Here is a 27308-nt window from a genome sequence, read left to right on the forward strand (position 1 = left end):
CCTGGAGAGAACAAAGTGAAGAGTCAGAGCTCACAACTACAGAGCACAGCTCCTAGACCCATTCCCCTGGTAGCCAATCAGGATATGTCCTACTCTTTGAGCTGGAGGTGTGACTCTTAGTTGAAGGACACACAGCATGCTAGCTTGATCAGAGCTTGTATGGGTAAAAGTAATGGCAAGGTGAGCCGCTCGCCACCCCAACTACATGCCCATGGTTTTCAATGGGTCTGTCCTTGGAGTGGCTAGCCCCTTCCACTGCTTCTCTACTGTTCGCATGTTACCTTGATCAGAGCTAGCACAGGTATGTCTCCTTGAGCTGGGAGTCGCACCTCCAGCTCAATACACAGACGTACTCTGGGTCTGCACAGCATGCTTGAGTGGCTACGAGTCAAGCTCAGCACACAACAATCCAGCGGTTGCTCTATAAAGCCAAAAGGAAACTATTTTTTTTATTTTAGGCTTTAATCTTGGTGCCGGACACAATCACCCTGCAGGGATACCCGTGATCCACGTTTTACGTGGATCCTCCCTTCCACCGCCAATCCCCCATCTGCCCAAGCAATTGTTGAGAATTTTGGAGTTTCAAGAAAGGTCTTTCTTTGGGGAGATGTGTCTCAGGAAACCCTTGAGTATACAACCTCACAAATTTGCACCAAACTGTACCCTGGGCCATGATCTGGAATACTAGTGTTCAAGCCAATCACAACATACATGTGGATATGTCGGATGGACTGAAAATTTGACTTTAAACAGAAACTCTGGGCTTGCCTACACTGTTCCATCATGCGGACCACGTGGTGTAAATTCCAAAGCACACCGAAATGTTGAACTCTAACTGCCACATGTGAATACTATTGGCGTGAGCTAAAAGATACTTAGGTTTTGTTAACTCAGCCCTGTCAAACCAGAGTGAAAGGCAAGCACAATGAAATAATTTGCAGTATATGCCTGTGATATTGTACCTCTCAGTAGAACAATCAAGTAAATACATTATTTCATCCTTTGTTTGGGAAGTGCAGCAGAGCACATAAAAGGCACTACCTCCATATAAGTAATGAACAGTAATTTAAATACACTATTTAAAACCTAGTTGAACCAATCTTCTGTTTAATAGTGTATAAAATGTAACTACCAGTCATTGTCAAGTAACTACAATACTATAAGAAAGAGCATTCATGGACAAAATATCACAGGTAAAATATTTTATGTCACTTAACAGTCAAGTATAGTTTCATATTCTCATTATATAGATTGAATTGAAGAAATCTAACTGATGTGACTAGATTTCTAGGCATGTTCTGGTGGTTACTGCATCTACCACTGAAGTATGGTATGACATGTGAACGTGCATAATTTTTTTTAAACCATGCCTACAGAGTAGGATCTAAATTGGACGTAAACACATGCAAGACATCCTCTCTTCAATATGGTTATTATTTCACTAAAACCATTTACCTATTTCCAGTGTAATATTTTGAACTCAACACCTATTAAAGTTGACAGATGCCTTTAAGACAGCTCAAAATTAAGAGAAGCAGCTCTGTGATTGTAATGAGTGCAATAGGTTTTGTTTAACAAAAGCGTTTGGTTGTATTTACTTGTCTCTTTACTCCCTACAGACATTAATTTTATGCATGCCATTTTAAAGACATGAAGTAGTTAAACCAAGAGGACAAATACAGCAAACCATACACATTTTCCTATAGCAATACAGTAGCATAGGATTTCCCTGCTGCACATAATGGATGCATTTCCATCTCTCTTCCTTGGTCAAACATTGCCGCAAGTGTCCTTTTTACAATTCTAGAATCTTTCAGGATAACAATGGTATTTCATTCTGTATGGACAGTTAAACATGCTCAAGGTTAAGTCTGCAAATAAACGGAGACCGGAAGGAGCCCAGGTAAAGATACCCATTGTGTTCATGTGCCTCGCTAACATAAGTTACCACCATTCCATTGGGATCATGAAGGCTTCTTTTGTAAGATCCAGTTTCGCTAAGTTCTACGACAAGGCTATACTTGGGTACAAACTTCATCACCGTTTCTTGACTTAGCAACTAAAGAAAGAAAAACAGCAAGAGTAAGTTGTCGTATACAGTTATTTAACCATGAATTACATAAACTGATCGTATATTTCAAAGCAATCAAGGATCATGCCAAACCTTGGCAGTAATCAGTGAACAAAATAAGTCTTCAGATTTCAGGTGAAAGTTAACTGCATAGATTTAACATCTTAAGAACACTGAAAAGTCAACTTTAAAAGCATGTTTGATAGAAAATTCACTCCAATGTGGAGCTCTGGGATTTACTCAGCATGACGCTGATGCACAAAGCACTAGTGTTCTCACACACTTTCATGATGTGGTTGATGCCAGTGGCCAAAAATCAAACAGATTTTGTATAGCGCTCAACAGTGCTGCTTATTTGTGGTCCCCAAGCATGGCTTCCTCTGTTGATATTCTTTTACCACACCCAGAAATTTAAAAAAAAAGTTGTAACGCATCATGGCAACAGAGTTTAACTGAGCTGGTATTTCTATCTTAAATGCCTATTGTTAGTCAAGATTGATGTTTTTCTGAGAGATAAATTTGGGGCTAAAAAAAATTTTTTTTTTTTTTTAAAGAACATCTGTTAAAATGTCTGAGGATCAAGAATTCTTAAAGTCATGTTGACAAAATATTTTGTACTTTCTTTTAATTTGATTTTAATAAAAGGCAATCAAATGCCAACACCTTATGCTGACGCACCAGTGAGGCTGAGAGTTTGATAATACCAAAGAAAATATATGTACAGTTAAAAGAGACAGTGGATTTGAAAGACTGACTTTTCATTTGAAAATTGTGTACTTACTATTGGTAAGAGCAAGCCTTAGTTTTGCTAACTATAAAAAATGTGGATGATGCCTCCAACTAGCATCACGTGGCTTACCTGTAGCTTTAATCAGAGCACCATGATATCTTCCAGTGAAAAAGAGCGAAAACAAAGTATTTTCTTTACCTTAATTAAAGTAGTAAACTGTTTTTCCCTTTATCTTAAATACATTTACCTTAAATATTATTCTTTTAATCCATGGTTTTTCAGATATAAAATCCACCATAGAAAATCCAGGATTGGGTCGAACAGCTGACATGGCTACCCAGTATCCCCCAGAGCTGCTTAACCGGATATTATCTGGAAAGCCAGGCATATTTTCTACAAACATATCTGCTCCACCTTTCATTAATCCAGAGACATAGTATCTGTAAAATCACAACAGGATAATCAGGACAGCCTCTTAACCTAAACAAAGTTCATACAATAAACAAATTCAATGCATTTTCTACTAAAAACAGCTTTTCTTACTGCTAGCAGAGTGAAGTACAATATGACCACATTCTTCTGTCTGATATGCGCCTAGCAATGACTACAGCTTGTGCCACCATGTACAAGGATCCAGCTGATGAAAGGAAGAGACTGTAAACCAGATGTCTCCAGTGAAGGAAAAAACTGAGTAGAATAGGAGTTTTTCGCCTTGCTGCTGAAAACCTCAGAGAGGAAGATTTAATCTCTCTGAAAGATATTAGCTAACCTTTATGGTGTAGACAGAGATCAAAGTAAAGCCATAAGTGGATTATGAGTCTGGTTTGGGAAGCCAAATATGCAATGATTTAGCTGAAATACCAAGATTTCAGATTGTCAGTGTAACACAGCTGCAATATCACTGACATTGTAAGAGTTAGTGGGACATATTCTGATGGCTAACATAAAATCAGAGTAACTCCATTGCCTTCTATGGAGTTATTGCTGATCTCTGGTATAGCAGCAGAATTTGCCCCACATCATTTATATAAATTGTGGGATTGAGCAATTCAACTCAGTTTACCCATAAAAAACAAGATAAAGATATGGTGCTACAGTCTGTCACATCTACCCTATGAACTATGGTAGAGGAAAAGATGTGGTGAGAGCACCGAGTAGAGTGAAGAATTAATTGACTCAAGTTTTACAGTCCCCCTTAACTTGTATGAGCCTTTCCTCCCAACTGGGGTCAACTAAGTTTTAATTTCAAAAGAAATAAAGCCTATTTGAATTTCAGCTGCTTGTGTAAGTAAAGCAGAGATGCTCTGTGGCTAACTGGAAGTCAGGTTAAATAGTCTGAAGCCTGAAAAACCTCTGAAACCTCTATCAAGCACACTTTTTGAACCCTGCATTCCCTTTTTCCACCAGTGTCACAATAGTTTTGACTTTAGCTCACACTTTATTGCGACCAGAAGGCAAGAATATTAATCTTTTCTTCTTAATGCTTAAAAAACAACAACACACAAAACAGAGACCAGTCCCTGCTGACTGGAGGGCAGAGAGACACAATGATATTGTTGTATGTCCATTTTGGAGAGTGGCAGGGATGTTCTGCTGAATCACACTGTTAACAGGTATTCAGACTCTGCAGAGAGCTACTGAAATCCTACCAGTTCCTACCCTGTTCACACTAGGGAGATTTTAAAGTTCCCCACCCTTACTGTTTATCCCACCAGTGTTGACAGCCTTAATGGAGATGGACCACCAGCTGCAGGCACTGTTTTAAACACCACATTGATTAGCTTTGCTCTGAGCAGGCCAAATTAATTGATATGGTGCATAGAAAGTGTCAGCAGCTGTTGACCCATTTCCACTGACTTCCCTCCAGAACCCCAGTGGACCTGGACCAGAGAAAGCTGCACCAGGGTTAACAACTGCAGGAAATTTTTCAAAAATGTCTCTAATGTAGGCAGGGCCATTGCACGACACAGAGCTTGTTAACTCCAGCTCGATTAAAAACTAAGTGGGGGCGGCTGCCTAAAGAGAAGCAAGGACCAAGAACAGAAGAGGCTCTGGATGGAAACCCTAACGACAGCCAGACACAGGGAGAAGGGCTACGGCTAAGGTTTGTGTTGGGTTATTATGCTTTGAGTTACCAACACAGCTAAACTGGGGTGAATTTGGATACTAATGCAGTGTTTGTGCACTTTGAAGTCAGGGTAGGGATTCGGCCTATTCCCTTAATGACTGAGAGGCACCCCTATGCCACAGCGATGGGAATCAAATACCTAGATAGGTCCATGAACAAGACTAAAATCTGCCTTGATTACACCCTGTGGAGCCCTACTTGAAATCAATAGGGTTGCATGAGTTGTAAGTCAGGGAAGTATTTGGCCCAAGATTTTCTTTTATGCTGTGTAGTCACATTGCTTAATGCTCTACTGGAAAGGGCTCAGATAGTGATGAGGCTGGTATAAAAACCTATATAGAATAGAAGAGAAATCAATTTAAAGTCATTTGATAAAGTAATGTATCCCCAAATGTCACACTCACCTCCTTATTCTAGCTAAGGTTGTTTCTGCTACCAACACAAAATCTTCAGCAGGAGAGAGCTGGACTCCATTGGGAAACCTCAGTCCTACCATTAAGACTTTCACTTCTTTTGTCACAGTGTCATATTCAAGCAGGCTAAAGACAGAACATTACATATGTACTTAAGTGAAGTGGGATAAGACAGTTTGCTCAATTGCATTTTGCTTTGCCAGGCATTTCCCTTCCTCTTATTCCTCCAGGTTTTATACGCAAAGAATATGAGGAAAAGCGGAGCACTCAGGGCACATTTAAGTTTATTTATTTATGACCTGGCGAGTGGGGCAGAAAGACACCAGCTTTTTAAGGTTGCTAGACAATTGTCCATGACAGAATTTGGGTAAAAAACGTTAATTCCTTTAATTTTAAAAAGCACATTCCACTAGAGAAGATTTACACAAATAGGCTTTTTGAAAGAGAAGGAAATCTCTTACATCTGTTTCATTTCTGCACATGCCAGCTTCTTCCACACATTCTCCCCTTGCCCTTTTCAGAGCAGCATTATTTGCATGGTCAATAAAGACTCAAAGGTTTAGTATTAAACACAACTAAGTTATCCTGACTATTCCTATTGGTTTGATCTGCTGTAGGGTAGATGGATTGCTGTACGTAGATACTTGCCGTCCATCATCTGTGCCTTCCATAACCAAGAGTGAATAATCCCTTCTTTGCCATTTACTGCTGGAGTCTGTGAAGAAGATTTTCCTCCCATCCCGAGTCAATGTGAGGTCATTCAAAAAGGACATTTTCTGACCCTCAACTGGTTCACTAGTTGATAATAGCATTTTCACGTCACCTGATTACAAAAATAAATAAATAAATAAATCTGCCCATCTTTTATCCTGCCATTCCAATAATCTGAATCTTAACACAGTCAGGTAGGTGTTAAATTGGCCCAGTATCTTTTCTATCCTCAGAAGAGCAGCTGTCAATGTTATACACCATTTTGTATGTGTAAAATTTTAAGGTATCAATCCACATCCATGGCGTGCATAGAAATGGTAATGATGAAAAGTGTTAATGGTTGTGTTTGCCTTTTTAAAAATTAGCTTATGCATGAGATTTTGTTTAGCTCTAAATGTACTTAAAACATAGCCATTTTTACATTAAAGGGATCAGATACCACTGACCAAGTTTCACAAAGGAGTAGGTTTTCAAATCCACTGAACCCCTAATCTACTCAATATATTTACTTGTAAATTTCCAAAATGAATAGGATAAATTTGGCTGTGATCAACATTTCTGGTGGAGTGTAACAAAGGGAATATAAATCTTACCTTGACTAAAAAGCCAAAAACACAACCTTAACTTTGAAGTCACTGCTGACATACCTAAAATATGCTCTTATTTTGCAAGAGAGCTATATATTTCATATATGTAAATCAAATTACAAAAAGTCCCAACTGACAGCAGATTGAAATCTGTTTCTTTCCAGAAATTCCCTCCTCCCTCTCCACTAAAAACGTAGAGATGTGTTACTGTAGATCACGTGTTGGGTTTTGGAAGCTTTTCCCATATAACTTTCACAGCTCTTACTTTAAAAAAGGTTTCAGGTTTTGGATATGATACATAAGGGAGTTTATTTTAGTACTTGTGCTATTTAGAGACGGGACAGTTTATTCAGAGTGGAATAACTGTACTTAGGCTGAGGCACCCTGTGCAGAATGTCAACACAGAACAAAAACTTAGTAACAGTTTTGTATCCCCAGGGGGAGGAGGAGGGTTGTTGTTTTTCGGTTGTTTTGGGGGGGGGGGGGATATTGACTGAAATACAGGGTAAAACTAGTATCACTACAAAACCTTTACACAGAAGAAGCTTCATATTGTACAGAGCCATACACTGTAAAAGCTTTTAAAATGTATTTTCATTTAAAGTATAAACTCAGGCCCTGATCCTGCAATTGGATCCATGCAAGCAGACCACTGCGCCATCCTGCAGTTGGCTCTATAGGGGAGAAGAACTGTCTAATACTTAGGGCACTGGCCTGGAACTTGGAAGACCTAGGTTCAAGACCCTGTTCTGCCATATACTCCCAGTGTAACCTTGGGCAAGTTACTTTGCCTCTCTGCCTCAGGTCCCCATCTGTAAAATGTGACTAATAGCACTTCCCTATCTCATGTTGGGGGCAAGGGGGATGCAAGGATAAATACATTAAGGATTGTGAAATGCTCAGATACTATGGTAATGGGGGGGTATAGCAGTACTTCAGCTAAATAGGCTTTTGTTTGGACAAATAAAGCACTTAGCTCTATGGATAAAGAGCACTGGGTAGAAGTTAAGTGCTTTCCAAAAGTTAAGCATTGGTAGCCCTCTTTATGGCGACGGAAACACAGAGGCAGGCAATGGCAAAGTGACTGGGCCAAAGCCACAACTCAGTGCCCAAAGCCGGGGGGGGGGGGGGGGGGGGGGGGGGGGGGGCGGCGCGGCGGGCGCGCGGCGCAGGGGGAACCATACCTGTGACAGGATCAATTTCATATAGTCCGCAATATGCATCTGCCACAAACAGGGTATTATTTGGCCCAGCTCTGATGCCAAGGGGTCTCCCGCAGGTGGGCTCATCTTCCCTGGTTCCTTTTGAGACAATTTTACAGCTGTTTTATAGGCAGAGCAGTTTGTATATAAAGGTATTGAAGCCACTCCAGAAAAGAAAGCTCAAATATAACAAGACTATATTGCCAGCTCCCCACCACCACCACCACCCTTATAAATATATCATGCTCTCATTTTTCCAACGGGAAATGAATTTTAATGATCAATGAATCAGAGCTGCTCGAAGGTTAGCGTTAACACTGCCCTCTATTGACTGGCCTAGCAAAAAGCATACCTACCCTAGTTAGGGGTGATGAATATTTTCCGAATTTTTTGTTTTGACAGAAGTTTAGAATTTTGATTAAACAAATATTGACACAGAAAGTGGCTGTTCTCAAAAGTGTTTGACTTTTTTTAGTCAGAAAACCCCAAACCAAAAATACTCTGGTTTTCTGATAAAAAGTCAAAAATTTCTGCTGAAAATAATAAAAAACAAAAGACTTTCCCCCAACCAGCCCTAACCTCAATACTTCCAACAGCTAACAGAAATCCTAGTTTAGAACAGGGAGTAAAGAGCTGTGTTTTCAAGCCAGATATTTAGCACTACTGCCTTTGCTGTATCTACATGGCTTAGCCCAGGGGTCGGCAACCTTTCAGAAGCGGTGTGCCGAGTCTTCATTTATTCACTCTAATTTAAGGTTTCGCGTGCCGGTAATACATTTTAATATTTTTTAGAAGATCTCTCTCTACAAGTCTATATATTATATAACTAAACTAGTGTTGTATTGTAAAATAAACAAGGTTTTACAAATGTTTAAGAAGCTTCATTTAAAATGAAATTAAAATGTTGATCTTATGCCGCTGGCCCGCTCAGCCCGCTGCAGGTCTGGGGTTCTGTTCACCTAGGCCGGCAGCGGGCTGAGCGAGGCCTGCGGCCAGGACCCCGGCTGGCAAGGGTCTGGCAGCCAGAACCCCAGACCAGCAGCGGGCTGTGTGGGGCCGACGGCCAGGACCCCAGACCGGCAGCGAACTGAGCGGCTCAGCTCACTGCCGCTCAGGGGTTCCATCCGCCGGCTCCTGCCAGCCGGGATCCTGGCTGCCGGATCCACTCAGCCCGCTGCCAGTCTGGGGTCCCGGCCCTCCCCACATACATTGGGTACCTACCTTCTCCCTGGTTCTGGCCATTCTCTTCCTCTCTCTGCACTGAGCTGAGGGTGGCAGTGCACTGAGCACAGGGCTGGGGGTGTAGGGTCTGGCCAGGAGCTAAAATGAGGGAGGGGGCTCAGGGTTGGGGCAGGAGGTTCGGGTGTGGGGCACTTACCTGGGCAGCTCCCATTTGATGCGAGGGGTGCAGATGGGAATGTTGGGGGGGGGTGCAGGAGCTCCCGTTTGGTGCTCCGGGTGGAGGTGGGGAGGTGGCGGGTGCATGGGGTGGGGGGTGGGGGCTGGAGATGTGGGGCGGTGCAGGTGTCAGGGCAGAGGGGGGGCTGGGGATGTGTGGGGGTGCCAGAGTCAGGGCTAGGGTTGTGGAGGTGGGATGAAGGAGTCAAGCAGAGGGCTGGGTGTGTATGAGGGAGGTACAGGGCTCAGGGCAGGGGTCTGGGGTGTGTGCGGGGCTCAGGGAGGAGGGCAGGGTGTGTGTGTGGGGGGGTCAGGGGAGAGGGCTGGGTGACTGCCCCCCTAAGAACTCCCAACCCCCCAGCTCCTTGTTCCCTGACCACCCCCTCCAGAGACCCCCCCACCCTAACTGCCCCCCCCCCCAGGACCCTTCTGGCTCCCTGTCCCCTGACTGCCCTGACCCCTATCCACCCCCCGCCCCCTGACAGACCCCGGGACTCCCATGCCCCATCCAACCCCCCCTGCTCCCTGACCGCCCCCTCCAGAGACCCCCCCATCCAACCCACCCTGTCCCCTGACTGCCCCCATGCCCACCCCTTATCCAACCCCCCCGGCCCCGGACCCCTTACCATGAGGCTCCACGCAGAGCCTGATAAGCTGCCCCGCAGGAGCGCGCAGCCTCGGCCCCCAGAGCTCTGTGCGCGCGGCAGCAGGGCTCCGGGTGAGCGGGGAACGTCTTTCACTCCCCGCGGAGCTAAACACTGCCCCGCGGGAGCGCGCAGCCCCAACCCCCCGAGCGCTGCGCGCGCGGCGCCAGAGCTCCAGGGGAGGGGAGAAGGCGCGGGAGGGGCCGGCAGCTTGCTGCGCTCCGGCCCAGGAGCGCGGACCCCGCGGCTTGCCGTGCCGGGAGAGTGGGGTCATTTGCCCACCCCGTGCGCACGGCTATGCTTCTGCTCCCTGCCCCCGCGGGGGGAGCGGAGGGCAGAGGAAAGCGGGCCGGGCTGGGTAGGATTTTTAATGGCACGCTGGAGTCCCGGCAGGCTCCAGCGTGCCATTAAAAATCGGCTCGCGTGCCGGCTTTGGCACGCGTGCCATAGGTTGCCGACCCCTGGCTTAGCCATTGACTATAGTGATTTCATATGCATATACAGTTGAAATCATTGCAGTTACCATTATAAATTCTACTAACTCAACTACTATATTAGCTGACAAATAACAAAGACAAGCATGGCACTAGTATTGTGTTAGTAATAAATGGCATTTACTTAGTCACCTTCAAACAACACTGAAAAGGTTGTGGACAAAGAAGGAGTGTGCCAGAGGATACTTGGCACATGCCTCAAGTTTCCCTTCTAATAAAAGATGGAGGAAAACTATTACAAGCAAGTAACACTATCTATTTTATTAAATTTGTTTTTCAAAAATGTCCACAAGGTGGTTGCTGCTGTTTAATGTTTATCCTGGGACCTCTTCTACTTATTTACTCTAACAGCAATGCTAATATCTCAATCACTGTTTGAGTCATCTCTCCATCTACTGCAGAAGTAACATTTGTTTGCTAAAACTCCATAGATAATGTCAACTAGATAGTAGCACAACAGTAATAGTTAAGGATCTATGCAGAGATTCCATTAAGATTAACAGTGGGTATTGAGCTTTGGGAGAGTTTAAATGCACTTCGAAACATCCCCCAACTTCCTGGCACAGGCTGGAAAACAGCTGCCTGACTATTCTTTGGGGTGTGTTTTTAGTCCTTAGTTTTACTATGAAAGGAAATTACATATTGGGCCAGATCCTTATGTGGTATAAACTGACAACTCTATTGATGTATATCGACATACACCTCTACCCCGATATAACGCGACCCGATATAACACGAATTCGGATATAATGCAATAAAGCAGTGCTCCGGGGGGTGGCGGGGCTGCGCACTCCAGTGGATCAAAGCAAGTTCATTATAACGCAGTTTCACCTATAACGTGGTAAGATTTTTTGGCTCCCGAGGACAGCGTTATATCGGGGTAGAGGTGTAGCTTCACTGACAGCAATGGAGCTGTGCCATTTACACCAGCTGAGGATCTGGCCTGATGCATGATAAAGTGATGTAGAAAGGCTAAACCAAACAAATTAAGCACTTTAAAGTAGGCACTACAGTACATTTAGGTAACATGCAACTAGTCCAATTACCAAAAAAAAAGGGGGGGGGGATTTTAAATTCACAAATGCATGCCTCACCCAACATGTAATTGTGCAATTATATGCCTTACTGAACATGCAATTGTATGCCTCTAATCTGGGTCTATTTTATATGATGGGTATCAGATTTTTAATAAATACAGGGAAAAGGTAACAAGGAAAAAATAATTACAGTAATTACATGCTGATCACCGTCATCTTGCTTAATATATAGCAATTCTAATTTATGCAACTCTTTCTGCATTCCTCCTTCAAACAATGTGTCCTATCCACCCAAAAGAAGGGAAAAACGATGATAGCTTGTTTAACTGATGGAGACAAGATATCTTAGCTACACCTAAATATTTTTTTGTCTCCAAATCTCAAAATCTCAAAAAAATCTCATCTATAAAACTCTGAAATAGTTAACATTCACAGTATAAAGTTCCTTTAATCCTGAAGACTATCTAAGTTCTTCACAAACTGCATGCAGCATTACTGAGATGCAAACACATTTGGGAAGGATGACAGCAAGCAGGTGGATAACCAGCAAAGCATAGCCTTCATAACAGAGTAGAGAAGAAACTCTGGCCAAGGGAGCCAGGGCAAGCTGTTATTTGTTTTTACACAAACGATCTTTATAAAAGAATTAACACATATAATCTCTAATGGTAAAAAAGGCCAACCAGGACCTGCATCTTTCATATAGCTTCTGAAATAGCCACAAATTAAGCTGTATGGAACTCCCACTTCTCTGCTTGAATGATAGAAGAACTGAACCTTTTGCCTATAGTTCCAAGATATTTTCTCTCTTCTCAAGTTTCTATAGATTGAGAGCTAGCTCATGCCACTTTGGTATATCCCAGAGTAAGGGGAGGAGCTCCAATGCCCCAAGGGAGCACAGTGAGGCATCTCCCCCCCTGAAAATCACTGGTATACAGGTGAGCATGCTCACTACACCACCCTCAAGGGGCACAACCCACTCTCCCAAATGGGGCAGAGGGTTTAAGAGCATGGTCCAACCTCCTCGCTGCCTCTTTTGCTGTCATACCCCCCAGGGAGATGGAACAGTGCAATCCTTCAGTTTCCCCAACCACAAAGAATGCAGCACTGCCTGGGCTACACACAGGCTGCATGAAGTTGAGCAGATGAGCAGGGCAAAGGGATAACCCATGCTCCTGGTATTCCCCCAGCCCACACCCCTACTCAAGAGCCACATGCCATCTTGTCTTGTATTAAAGAAGGGCAGATCTAATTTGTCATCATAGTCAAAGCTCTCTCACCAGGTGTTATAGAAGCATTCGAATGCTCTTAAATAAGTCTTACTGTAACTATGCAAGCAGCTACATGTGGACATGAAATCTGACAGCCAAACCATAAATGCATGTGAAACCAGGAAAGCATAGCCCCAAGCTTGCCTAGGCCAGCTGTGCTCTCTCTGGCTATGTCTATACAGGCAAAAATCAGAAGTGAAATATACTATTGATGCAGGGCTACAGCAATACTATACTAATGCTTTCACTATGCTGCAGCTGCATTACTGTTGTAAACAAGTATCGACAGGTGCAAGGGATGTTAGCCAAGATTTTCAGACCTAGAAACCTAAAGTTAGGCTTTTGAACTGAAGAGGCCTCACTAACAAAGGTTATAAATATATACAGCTTCCACTAACTTTGTGAAAGATCATGAGAGAGGCATATTGTCATGTACATATTGTTAATATTCTCATGAACATTAGTTTAACATGTTGGGGTACATGACATTCAATGAGAAATCATCAGCTTTGCATAGGTACAACATAGCCTATGAAATCAAGGAAATATTGAGCATACATGTCAACTAAGCATGGACATGTTACTGTCGTCTAAAATCCAGCTACTGCACACGTGCACTATGCTGTGAAATATGTGAAGATGTGCACCTGCAAAAGAGAGCAAGATTGAATGCTAACTTATTAATCATTACAAAATTATCCCATGGATTTTCAACTGAATGATAAAAGTGTGTAATGGTCAAGAATCATTATTTACTTACTGCATGGACCATGGCCAAGTATGGCTAACGTTTTTATTTCCCCATCTTCAATTTTTAGAATCTTTCCATCAGCTGTACCAGTAAACAGCACATCTGCATAAACAAATAGTATGATTAGCTTGGCTACAAAACTGCCGTAATATACAAAATCTTTTTATAAAGATGTAGCACAAATGTCAGCATTGAGCCCACATTCCTCCCACACAAAACTAATGCACTTCGAACACATTTAGTTAAAGATAAATTCTTCCCTATTTATTCTTGCACTTCAACTGAAGTGAGTGGAGAGAGTGTCCAGGCAATTAAATCATTCAACTAGTTAAGTTGGATTCATTCAGATAAAAAGGAGGAGTTGAGTCTCAGACCAGGTCGCTGGTTTGAATCTGACCATGGACATTAGTGATGGTTCTGTGGCCTCATCTCAGTGAGCAGATTTCCACATCACCAAAAAAAGAATCAGACACCACCATATAAGTCACCCTTGTTATTCGTTTCAACAGGGATGCCACCAACTGAATTATCCTCTCATGCTAGAAATGGTTCCTTCAGGTCTGAAACACTCAAACAGGGATGTTTATTATACTAATACTGCTTAGGCTGTACCTGATCTGTGAAAAGATTACTTCAGTTCAAGGGATGAATCCAGCACTAAGTCATCCAAAACCAAAAATGTTGCCAAGTCAACATTTTGATGCCAAGTCACATGACAGCAATGGGACAAATTAGTTCTTAATACGCCATGATGAGCTCAAGCCCCTCTCTGAACTTTGCCATCGTTCTTAAGAAGTACATAGATGGTGGGTTAGAAGAATTACTAAACTGTTTGGGCTTTTAAACCTCCAGTTTAGGTGCTTGAAAGTGTAATGGTTTACTCCACAACTGTAAGAGGAAAAACTATTTTGATCTTCAAGGAAGGAACAGCTTCTATTTCCTAGAAAAGTTCTAAACTTCCAGCCAGGTCAGAGGTTTCAGCCATCTGAAATCCAGTAATCTTCCTGCAACCACCACCTAGAGAATAGAATCTGAAAGACTAACTAATTGAGAAGCAGCAGACAGCATCCATACTTTGACTAAACACTTCAACACACATTTGTGGAGACAGGCAGTAGTAGCAGAAATTAGAGAATGAAGGACTGGGGAGGGATAGCTCAGTGGTTTGAGCATTGGCCTGCTAAACCCAGGGTTGTGAGTTCAATCCTTGAGGGGGCCACTTAGGGATCTGGGGCAAAATCACTACTTGGTCCTGCTAGTGAAGGCAGGGGGCTGGACTTGATGACCTTTCAGGGTCCCTTCCAGTTCTATGAGATAGGTATATCTAGGACTTTGGTAATGATTTACTGGGCACTTTCCTGATAAGGTTAAAGATAACTAGGGCTTTAATAGATCTTTCTAGTTAACCAGGAAACATGGCAGCAAGAACTGAGCTAAACATACTGTTACTAATCAATTCCCGTCTTTAAATGAAACTGCAGAGAGACTGTCTCGGATAGAAAACTGCAGCTCCAGCTCTTTGTTTACCGTTAGCATTGAAACACACAAAGATCTGATTCTATGGCTAGGCCTGAATCTCACCACTTTCAGGGCACACTGCAAAAATCCACCTGTCACAAAGGTACTTTCGTAAGAAATGGGCACAGTGCCACCAACTCCACTTGAGTCTGGCCCTTCTGATAAGAAGCTGCTCAGTAGGAGACAGTGTGGAGCTAGTAGGGGCTTTCTATGTAATGGGACAAATTTATTTAAAAGCACCTCCAACGGTTGTATACAGCAATAATAAAATTCAATGTTTAGGCATCTGATTTCCCATTAAATACAATTTATTGACAGTACGTTTTATCTTATTTAAATAAAGCTTCATACTCTGAGAAACTCAATTACATAATCATACGGGTGGATATTTAAAAAGGCTCTCTAACCACTGAGACCTAGTTAAAAAATTACTACAAGTGAATGGCGGAACAATAGTTTCTACAGTTAGGACCTTGACGTCATTAAAGGCCATGTTTCAGAAGGGTATGGATTTCTTGTGAGACCTAAATGACTTACTCCTGGGAAAGGGGCTACATGGAGATATGTAGCTCTGAGTTGGTGGTTGCTGACCCAAGACAATGTTAAATTGCAGACACATGGAAGCCTGCACAATTTGGTATCCAAGAGATATGTGGCTGAATCAAACTCTTAGCAAAGAAGCAATAGTGAAAAAGCCACCCTAAATCCCTACAGTTTTCCAGTGCTTACCACCAATATTGGCAATGGATTCAGGTCCAATAAGTTGGTTTTCAAATATCCTCTCTGCTTGTCGCAACTTAATATTTGGCTCTAACACACCGGTCAGGAGGGGAGGTTCTTTGAAGCTGTAAAATCAAAATGCAGGTCTCATGATTTTATCACAGAATAGGTACAAAGTCAAATGCTCTTGAGCAAAAAGTTGAGCAATTGTTCCAGGTTGCCAACTAGACTGCAAACATGACAGCCGTTTTTGAAACAGTATATTTCATTTTCCTGGACATCAACAGACTTTTCTGATGCAATATATCAGCTCTAGCCTGCATCAAGTCTTAGGAAATAAGAGAGTTTTACAACACTAGCGTCTTGATGTTCATTTAAATACAAGTCAGTTTCAAAGATGTGGTTCAGCAGTCTTAAATAGCTGAAATAAAATTCAATTCAATGTTGCTACTTAGCTAGTTGATAAACTACTGTCCCAGTTATTATGGCCCAAAACCTTCAACTGGATCCATGCGGATGGATGCTTGAGCCCAAACAGATCTGATTGTAGGTTTGATGCCAGTAGGAGAGAGAATTCATCCTAGAGAATTATATTCTATACTCCTGAAAGAGCCTTAATAATTGTGACAAACACCTCACTTCAACCCTGATTCTGTGCTTATTTACACATGTGAGTAGTCTCCCCACTGAACGTACATGCGTAGTTACGTAACAGCTGCAATTTTGGCTTAACCAGGATCTCCACAGCTAAAAGTCTCTGAGCTAAAGAGCTATGCTTTCTGCCTGGGACCATAACAGACTCTCAGCCTCTGTAGATTGGGAACAGAGGGGGCCAAGTAACACACAGTGACCAGTAGGTTACATTTACTTACATGAATAAGCTTTGAAGCATTGGAGCCTATAAGCCTGACTGATGTGACTAGTAGCAACTGGGAAGGTAGAGAATTCCAATTTCTGTTAAAATAACCTAGATTCATGCAAGTACAGCATTAGTAGAGCAGTGATAATTAGTTTGGCTTTGAGGGTGTTTTTTTAAAAATCTAGTAAACAAGTTTGCAGAATATGAGCCTAAGAATATTGCTATCTGATCCATGGGGGGGGGGGAGGGGGGTCTGTGTTCAATGTGGTTCCCCACTGACTTCAGTAAAACTCCATGCAGGCATAAGGGTTCCCTGCAGCAGATCCAACTGCTGGACTACAGCCTTGGATTGTAGCACTTTGCGACAGAGACTGTGGCCTTTGTATGTATTTATATAGTGCTTACAACAATGGGACCCCCCAACCCTGCTTCTGCACACTACTGCTTGATATTAAACAAAATATATAAAAACTCTGTGAAATTGAGTCCTGCCCCAGTCTGTCACCTTCAGGCACGGGGTGAGGGGAGAACGGCTGCAGCTGTGAGCCCTGCGTGGCTGTCGGTGCCCCCACTTCAGTTGGTGCAAGCGCTCCTGGTGAGGACACACACCACCGACAGAAGAAGGATAGTGCGGACACCAACAGCTGATTGAATTACTGTGGTGGCTGTAGGTCGACCTAAATTTAGTCTACCTAATTTTAAGTGTAAATTAACCCTCAGTAACTTCATAAAAGTTGACTAAATTTTATCCACCAACATAAAATCAGCATTAAAAAAGTTACCTTGCAATAAAATTCAGTTAAAACAAAACACAGCTCACCTCAGAGGTTGAGGGTCTATTGGACATTCCAGGAAAACTATTGCTCCAAGCAAGGGAATAATTAGAGAGACAGCCAAAATCATGAAGGTCACACGGAACACCTTGCTGCTGTAAGTACTGCCACCACACAAAAACAAACAAGTTAGGATTACAGCATAAACACAACTTTAAGATTTTAAGAATTCTCATTACAAAATTTTGTTTTTGAAAAGTCCACTTCTTTCTGCTTTCACCCGCACTACACACACACTTCTCTTCATGCTCAACCACCTGCTAAATCATGTAGTCAGCATAAAATCAGGTCTGTCATCTGTTTGACTACAGTAGTTATGATACATTGTATATGTATAATAGAGTATCCATGCATTAGAAATACATATGGATAGACTACTGTCTACCTTCTAAATTAACTTTGAGTCCAGTCTGGAAACTCCCATTCCAGTAGCTAATATTGCTGCCAAGAATAAGTTACCTCAAGTAACTGGAACAAAAGAGATATTGAAGTACTTTAAAGAAACACTTCCTTAATTTAAGGAGACTTATCTTGAAATTCATAACATAGGGGTGTGACGTTCTCCTCTGGTGTTACCTGGACTGGTGATCTGCTAGGTCACTCCAATCTTTGACTCTGGGACCCAGTCTTACCCTGCTCTGCTGTGAGAACCCCCACTCCTGGGCTGTTCACGCACAGCCTCTGGCATGTAAGCTGCTCCCAGCTACTTGCAACCGAATGACACTAGCCAATATCTCCAGTCCCAGACACAACCCTAGGAACTTCCATCTTGCAGTGTCCAGTTATGACTGCTGGACACTGCAAGTTTATATGAGTTCATCAATTTAACAAAGAAATTGATATGTACCAGGCTTGTTTTCCCAAGGGGAGTCTCTGCCAGGCTTCAAACCAAACGCACTACTTCAGGTAGAATAAACAAAGAGATTTATTAACTATGAAAGATTTTAAGTGATTATAAGCCAAAGCATAACAAGTCAGATTTGTTCAGATGAAATAAAAGCAAAACGCATTCTAAGCTGAGCTTAACACTTTCAGTGCCCTTACAAACTTAGATGCTTCTCACCACAGACTGGCTGGTTGCTCTTCAGCCAGGCTCTCCCCTTAGATCAGCACTTCAGTCGCTTGGTGTAGTGTCTGTAGATGTAGGTGGGAGAGAGCATGGAAAACGTCTTTCGCTTTTATCATGTCCTTTCTTCCCTCTTGGCTTTGTCCCCCCCTTCCCTTTCAGAGTCCGGTGAGCATTGCCTCATTGCAGTTCCAAACTGACCAAAGGAAGGGGGTGACTCACTTGAGAGTCTAACAGATTCTTTTGTTGCTGCCTAGGCCAGCGTCTTTTGTTCCTGTGAGGCTGGGCTGGGTTTGTCCCATATCTGCCCTGATGAGGTGTGAACTACCTCTTTGCTCTTGGAGAGTTTTTGCCTGGGCTTATTTTAAACCAGGAGGATACGTTTTCAGCCTCATAACTACATACATGAAATTATAACCTATAATATTACTATAACAACCATGCTCAGTGCATCATGAGCCTTCTGAAGACACCCAACATGACAAACTTTGCACTGGATACCACACAATCATTTTATAAAGATGAACATGGGGGTGTAGGGTGTTCCCCCAAGGTACAGAGTGTCACAAGGGTGACTACGAATAAACCCTTCAATTCACCCATACAGGACACAATATCCATCAAAACATGAAACAAGACACTGAACTCTAAAGTAACAAGTCTAAAACTGAGAATGTGTGAACAGCAAGCTGATCATGCCACTCAGAAAACAATACAGATATAGTACCTTCCCAAACCCGGTTGCAGAATTTCACCCTGGGAGTACAACAGACTTTCGGTAGATATAGTATAGTAAGGCAGCCCATCTGCGGATAGTAGCCTGTGTTCTCCATATTTACCATGAGAACCGTGTTCCTCACTCTTGAAAAAGATCATGATCGTGACAGTCTGTTGCTCTCTGAAGTTGGCCAGAACTCTTCCTTGGAGTTCAAAGGTGTAAAAGCAAAGAATTATCCCCAAGTGTCAACCGAGAAAATTCAAGACTGAGTACAATGACCCTGACAGGTCCCTCAAGTCCTGAAATGGATTAGATGTTACACATTTACATGGTCCAGCTAGGAAGGAAAACATATACTGCTTTTCTGTGGAGGCACACCAGGCACAACCTTCCTCGATGCAAACAGGGTCATCTTTTGGGAATGGTTCTTGCATACATTGTTTTTGACTGTAACAAGCCCAAAGAGACAGACTGAGCTTCCAGAGAAGAGAAATGCAAGGATTTTTGGAACATTTATGGTTTGAATTGGAAAGGCAGCCACTGAGACTTTCAGCTGCTCTCTAAAACATCCATTGGCATACCCGATCTCCTTGCAGTATCAATTAAACCAACAGCAATAGTACCTTGTGATGGCATGCATTAATCCTTGGAACCTTTCCAAGGTATTGTCCTTGATCAGCCAATCATCCAAATAGGGGAGAAATGTGTGTTGCCGCCCTGTGTACAAATATCACTGTGACCACTACGCAGTTAGCACGTACACAAGGTGCTGACACCAGGTAATCTTTGGGGTTATTAATGCTGTTCCCTATGTGAAAAATCTAAGTAGAACTGGATTTGTTCCTATTTGTGTGTAAGCATTCACAAATTTGAGCAGGCAGCTGGTCATGTTCCTTTTGCAGAGGCATGATTGTTGGCAACCCAGTTCTGACTGCAACTGACAGGATCTATTGTTGTGTTGAGCCTGGCCACTCTAGGCAGGCGCTGCCTAGTAGCTGCTCATTCAGAATGGGCACAGCACATAGCAGGCCTTTCCAGGAGGTGTTGCACATACTGAACTGTAGGCAGCAGACTACTTGTGGTAGCGCTGAGCCAGACTGAGTCCATGATACTTGGCACAAGGCTGCCCCAAGGCAGCAGACCGAGATCAGGCCAAATGTGCCATTATCACTTCTTTGGTTGTTGCCATGAAGATCAACCCTTTAGTGCTCTTCCACAGTTCAGATGCTTTCCAAGAGGACCACCCTATGGGTGTCCCCCTCCTGCCAGTTATCGTCTGAATTTTAAAACCATTCATCTGAAGCTGTGTGTTATTGGTAGCAATTGCTCCGCTCCCCCCTCCTGTGCACTACCTGCACCAGGCCCCTCATGCTTCTGGGTAACTCAGGGAGTTACAATGGCATTCCCCTTACCAGCTCCTCCATCTTCCTCAGCTGCACTACAGCAGCAAGCCCCATATCCAATCAACACCACCTAAACTGAGCCATTCTGGGAGCTGCCTTAAACCAATTCCTTCATCTCCTCCAAGTCAAGCATCTGCTGGCCCTGCAACAATCACCATGTTTAGAACTTGCACCTCAGAAGCTCCAACACCAGCAGCCTTGGAATTGAAAGCTGGGAGCAGAGAATAAGAGGGAGGCAGGGGTCCTGATTAAAGTTGGCCTCTTAACTCTACATCTCTATACACCAGTTAACCAAGTTTCACATCTCTTATCTACTGCGTCTCAAAAGATAAAGGCTCAATATCTTCAGAACTGTCAGAAATTATTCTAAGAGCTTCAACCAAAACCTCTTTATAACAGCTGAAAACTACTTAAAAAAAGTGAGCATCAGAGCGAACTGAAACTCAGCTGCTGAAGCCCGCTTAAACTTCAGTTAAATCTTGCTTTCCAGGGTAAAGGTTACATTTCTGACCCCAACTAAACAATGGACAAAAGACAAAGAAAGGGTGCAAAAAGGACTTGAAACCTCACATTCCAAGCCAGCAAACTACCGGCCCTGTGCAGCCTTTTTCTGTTCCTCGAGCTGCCAGGAGCTGCTAAAAATCCCTTTAAAAAAAAAAAAAAGATAAAAAGACAGAATACAGACAACTTCCTATATACCAAACAGTGGGCAATAAGGTGAATCACTGGAGTTAAAATTTACTAATTTTGATAAGCAAGATGTGAATCCTTAGATAAGATTGGACCTCAAGAAGCCAACATATCTGGAATCCAGCTCTAGAATCCTAAAGGACAGATAAGGTTTCCAGCAAGCAGCACAGTAATGGCCCCTCTTTCTGACTGAAGAGGCAGAGAGATACTTCTAGAAGCAGGAAAAAAAGATCAGACAGAATCTGATGGGTGCAAGATTCTGCTGTGTCCTAACCTCCAATGCTGCCTAGCCAGATAGGTGCTGAATGGGACTGGAAATGATTTTGCTAAAGGCAGTGCAGCTTCACTCCTTTTTCCAACAAAACTCTCAGTTGTCTACTAATTTAAAAAAACTACTTGTTTTGGGAGGTGAGCTAATTTACACTTGCCATCTAAGATAAAAGCAAAATACAAAAAACACACCGTAAATGAATCACACCCCTTTTGTAATTGGTGGGCAGAGTACATATCCACAAACATCCCAGGCTATTCAAGCTAGATCTACAACTCAGAGGTTGGAAAAAAATACATGTAACTCTCTATAGTTGCTTTTTTGTTAGACATTGTTGGTTGAAAGAAATCAGTGTGTCTGTTTTTCTTTATATTAAGATCACTTGAGCTCAAGAGCACTCCATAAGTGTATCCTATCACATTACTGAAAACAGTAAATTTTATTTTAAAATAAGGAAGGAGAGCCCTGGCAGATGGCTGTACCAAGCCAGGAAGAGGGGGCTGCTGAAGCTGGCTCATTATGTTGGTGCAGGAAGTATCAAGACAGGTTACCAAAGCAACCATCCCTAATATTTCTTCCACAGTGTCAAGACAGGAGGAGGGAGATTGGTGCAACAAGTGGTCCCAGCCACTGGACTAGTGCAGGACATATCAAGGCAGGAAAAAGAAGTTGTCAAAGTAACTGAGCCTGGCTGGCACCTCCCGATACCTGGAAAAACTGGTAGAACCACCAGTCCTTGCAGCCACAGCCTCTTCAGCCAGGAAGTGTTGAGGCAGCAAGAGGCAAGTTACCGAGGCAGGAAAGCTTGCTGAACCTCTCTGACAGAAGATGTGCCATATGTACCTTAGAGGTGTACATCCTCAAGCTGAAGGATCAGAGCTCCTAATTAGAGAAGCATGGCGGCCAGGTATACTATTGGGCAATACACAAACAAAGCCACCAGTGGCAACTACTTCCTTCTGATGAACCTGAATGACGAAGGAAAGAGGAAAAATAATTTGCAAGACATCAGAATGAAAAGAAACAGAAAACAAATATAATCCAAGGCTGTGCAAATCACCAACTGCCGAATCCAAGACAAAAAACAATTAAAAAGGTAGAAAGTAAAAATGGCCACAATCACATTAATCAATTATAACTATTACCATTAGAAATGTGCAGTTTATTCCATGGTTATGCAGATTTACATGAAGCTTACTGAATTAAAAAAAGAGGATAGTTTAAAATGAAATCCTTTAATCTAATTGTGTTGAAGTAACAGTTTAAAGCTATTGCATTATATAGCCTAAACTTAAGTATGAACTGTAAATTTACACTGCTGCAAAACAGAAATCCAGTACAGAGCACCAAAGAATTGAATATATCTGTGCAACCTCAAAACAGTCAATAGGACAACACAAGTACAACCAAAAGCAGAACTTGGCCCACAGAAATGCATGAGTAACTCTGGCCTGGTTAATGTGTATTTGTGTTGTTTCAAACATAGGTTTTGGCATAAAAGTCTCAAAAGCACAAAATAGTACAGTTCAATTAAAAACCTCTTCTGCCAGAGAAATCTGTTAGATGTATAAAATACGGGAAAAGCCCACCACCTTTAGACTCTGATTATCCAATCCAAATATAGAGTGAAAGTCTGATGTTCCCTGGTCCCTAAAGCAAGTGCGATGTTGACCAAGAAAAACACCAACAAGAGATGTTGCAAAAAGGGGAATAGCTGTAGCATAAATACTATTTACTCCAGAAGGGATCTGGGGATGAAGTGCCACGAGAGGCCTAAGAAACAAGAGATCTGAAATACTCCACCAGGCCAATGCCGCCTGTACCCCCCAGATATATCTCTTCAGTGTCCAGCCACCCCTTTTCATGTAAAGACCCCAGACACCCAAGCATGAGCACCCCACAGTGTACCCCAAGCACCTCCTCCCTCCCACTACTGCCCCCAGTCACTAACCCCACGCAGAGAGTGCCCCAACCCCCCTTTCCAGTGCACTAAAACTAAACCATGCCCCACTCACCCCTCCCCACCCTCAGCAAGGTCAGCTCTTCCTCCCTCCCCACCATTCACCCCCCCCTACTCACTCCCAGCCCTCAGCAAGGTCAGCTCTTCCTCCCTCCTCCTCCCCTCACCTCTTCCTCCTTCCCCTCCCCCCCACCTACTCACCTCAGCTCTTCCTCCCTCCCCACCATTCTCCCCCCCTACTCACTCCCTGCCCTCAGTAAGGTCAGCTCTTCCTCCCTCCTCCTCCCCTCAGCTCTTCCTCCCTCCCCCCCACCTACTCACCTCAGCTCTTCCTCCCTCCCCACCATGCGCCCCCTCCTACTCACCTCCCAGCCCTCAGCAAGGTCAGCTCTTCCTCCCTCCCCTCCTCCTCCTCACCTCACCTCAGTTCTCCCTCCCCCCTTCCCTCAGCAAGGTCAGCTCTTCCTCCCCAGCCCAGCTCATTTCCCCCCTCCCTCTCAGCGAGGGCAGCTCGCTCTCCCCCCACCCAGGGGTGCTGGGTGCGGCCCACACCTGCCATCCTTGGCCGCCTGGGCCGGGGTGTCCTCCGTGATGACCTGGGGTCGCACAGCGCGGCGCTGCCGCAGGCCCTCAGCCTCATTCATGCTGGTCAGCGCCTCAGCCCGCCCCGGGCCCACACAGGCGCGCCGCGCCCCGCCCCCCACTCAGTCCCACCCCACAGCGTCGCGCGCTCCGCTCAGCCCTGCCCCACAGCACCGCGCACACTCCAGGGCCCCGCTTAGCCCCGCCCCCTCGCTCAAACCCGACACCTGAGCAGCCGTAGGCCCCACCCACTTTCTCGGCTCCTCCCCACAGGCAATCACAGGCCAGGCCCCGCCCCTCCCTTGCGTGTTGTTCGGCCAACTGGCGGACACAAAGCCCCGCCCCCTTCTCCCACAGACACCCGCGCACCCCGCCCTTTCAAATCCAAGCCCGCCGCCTCACAAGCCACGCCCACCGTCCTGGGAGTGGGAACGGCCATGTCGCCGCCCGCGCAGAAAGATGACGTATGCGGCAATTAGCCAATAGCCGCCGCCGGCTTTTGGCGCGAGATGACGCGCGCCGCTATTTGAATCTCAGTCTCAGGGCCCCCGCGGTCGCCAAAAACCCCTAACCGCCAACGAAAAGGGGATTGATCTGAGGGAAATGGGAGGGGTGAGGGCAAAGCCAAACTGCTGTGTCCCCACGTGCTCTCAGGGGCAGTGCCACACCCTGCTCTCCATGGCTTTGCCCCTGCGCATCATAGGAAATAACTGTGGGAGCTGACCTCGCTCTCTGGCGTAATGACTATTTACATATTTATCCCCAGGCCCTAGTCACTGGGCCAGAGAAAGAGAGCGAATGGGGGCACCCACCTGGGAGGTGGGAGAGCGAGGGTCTAGCCCCCTGTTCTAATCACTTTGTCATTTAGCCTCCGGGAACAGCTTCAACAGGTGACACTAAGGGAGCCCCACATCAGAATATCCTACAGCTTGGTTGTTCGAGCCCTCTCCTGAGAGGTAGGATTTGAACAGGGGTCTTCCTTCTCCCCTGCTAGCAGAGAAAGGGGAATTAAACTTGGGTCCTCCACATTCCAGGTAAAAGATATAAGGTGGGTGCTGTTCCTTCCTCCTCCACAGTGCCGTAACAAGGGCGAGGGGCGCAGAAAAAAGATGGCAGTGCGTTTGTCTGCAGACACAACAAGTCATTCGAGTAATCGAGTTCTAGTATTCCCAGTGAGCACACACTTATTATATATTAGGACTTCTCGGATCCGCTTAAGACCCACCAAATGGTGAGTGCCTTTGTTTATCATTCCTTATTTCTTATGGAGATCACAGATTGGGAATCTGCGATTTCTATAATATATTAATTTTGTTTAATTTTTAGACCAATTCAATACATTTATTTATGTATTTTTAATTTTTATTCCAGTCTATTGAACAAGACCCTGCATTATGAATAGTATGAATTCTAAACGTCTGAGTGGGGCAGAATACCGTAAACGACAAAAACACGCTACAGTAGAAAATGAAAAAATGATAATGGGGAAATGGCTAGTGAAAAATGCATCAAACGATGGGAATACGCCAATAGCTGAAGTCTCTGATGTCATAAGTTCGGCACCGCTATCTAATAGTAACAGAGAATTATACAACTTCAGAAAATATTGTTGCTATCGACCAGCAATTGGATCGTGAGGTTACAACGTCACCTTCAGTATCGATTACTGACAGTGATGAGACACTAGACACCTTCGATATCATGACTAAAACTAATGTGAATGGCCGCGATCAGCAACATAATTCCTCTGCAAGCCAAATCATTGAAATCAATTTTAACGACCCACCATCTTGGCCCTGTATAAACAATAAAATAAGATGCCACCTTATTGAACATGGACCTGACCAGGGAAAATCTGCAGATTTCCGTGAATCAACATCGGAAGAGGGAAGAAAATTTTCAGGAGACTGGTTTTTTAAAAAGCTTTTTAATGGTGAAACCGTAGAGCGTAATTGGCTTATTTACTCGGAAACTAGTAAGTCCATTTTTTGTTTTCCATGCATGTTATTCGATCAGCGCTTTACCAAACCTAATATTGCAAATCAGAAAGTAGGATTTAATGATTGGTTGAATTTTCATGTTCCACAACACAGTTTAAATTTTTCCAATCGTGAAAATTTCTGTAAATGGAAATCCTTACAAAGAGATTACTAAGCGGAGAATGTCGATGATGCACTACAAAAAGCTATTGAAACTGATAAACAAAAATGGAGACAAATTCTAAAAATAATTCTTGATGCCGTGATGTTTTGTGCCAAAAACAATTTACCACTTAGAGGATCGTGTAGCAGTATAGAAAACCCTAATTCAGGAATATTTCTTAATCTAATAATTTTTAAGTCATTATGATCAACTAAAACAGCATATCATAACTCTCAAAAAAGGTTCAGTGAGTTATTTTTCACCGGCTATACAAAATGAATTTATTGGCTTACTAGCAAACCAAGTTCGTAATGAAATTATATCCAATATTTTAAAAGCTAAATACTATTCTATCCTTCTGGACTGCACATCAGACATCTCATCGAGAGCAAATGTCCCAGATTGTGAGATACGTGAGAATCGATAACGGAATTGTATCTATAGAAGAAAGTTTCATAGACTTCATTGAAATCAAAGAAAAAATGGGAAGTGGATTAGCTGAAGAAATAATAAAGAAGCTTGAAAATGATGGGCTTGATCTTCAAAACGCAAGAGGCCAAGGCTATGATAATGGCGCAGATATGTCAGGTGTGTACAAAGGCATCAAAGCTGTCATTTTGCAAAAAAATAGATTAGCGAATTTTGTACCATGTTCAGCCCACTGTCTAAATTTAGTCTGAGTATGTGCGGCTTCCATAAATTCTTCTATGGTTTCATTCTTTGCCACTGTACAAAAGTTATACACTTTTTTTTTCTCATTCAACCAGTCACTGGGATATTTTAATGGGTATGTTAAAAGTATCACTAAATGGTCATGCTGATACTAGATGGTCATCAAGAGCTAATGCAATTGAAGCCTTAAATTCGCAGATTACAGAAGTGACCAAGGCTCTAAAAAATGTCGCTGTTGCATCGAAATGTCCAGAAGAAGTATCAACAGCTAATAGCCTTCTTAAAAATATTAATTATGAATTTTTGTGCATGTTATCCATATGGCACAATATCCTAACTCATATGGACAGAGTGAATAAAGCCCTACAAGCAAAAGGTGTCACTGTTTCTCAGGCTTGTAAAATGATCAACGGATTACAAAATATTTTACAAGAGAT

The 27308-nt window shown here is 43.4% G+C and overlaps 1 protein-coding gene across 1 annotated transcript; it reads right to left on the reverse strand.

Moving 5' to 3' along the window:
• Positions 1-1190: 1190 nt before the first annotated feature.
• Positions 1191-24119, reverse strand: APMAP (adipocyte plasma membrane associated protein). Its single transcript, XM_065401523.1, has 9 exons — positions 24028-24119; positions 17355-17471; positions 15685-15800; positions 13447-13539; positions 7825-7941; positions 5991-6165; positions 5334-5468; positions 3049-3241; positions 1191-2059 (listed from the first exon to the last, which is right to left on the reverse strand). The coding sequence occupies exons 1-9, from the start codon at positions 24117-24119 to the stop codon at positions 1850-1852; spliced, it is 1248 nt and encodes a 415-aa protein (XP_065257595.1). The 3' UTR covers positions 1191-1849.
• Positions 24120-27308: the final 3189 nt, after the last annotated feature.

The sequence above is a fragment of the Emys orbicularis genome, chromosome 3, assembly GCF_028017835.1.
Source record: "Emys orbicularis isolate rEmyOrb1 chromosome 3, rEmyOrb1.hap1, whole genome shotgun sequence".
Lineage (NCBI taxonomy): Eukaryota > Metazoa > Chordata > Testudines > Emydidae > Emys > Emys orbicularis.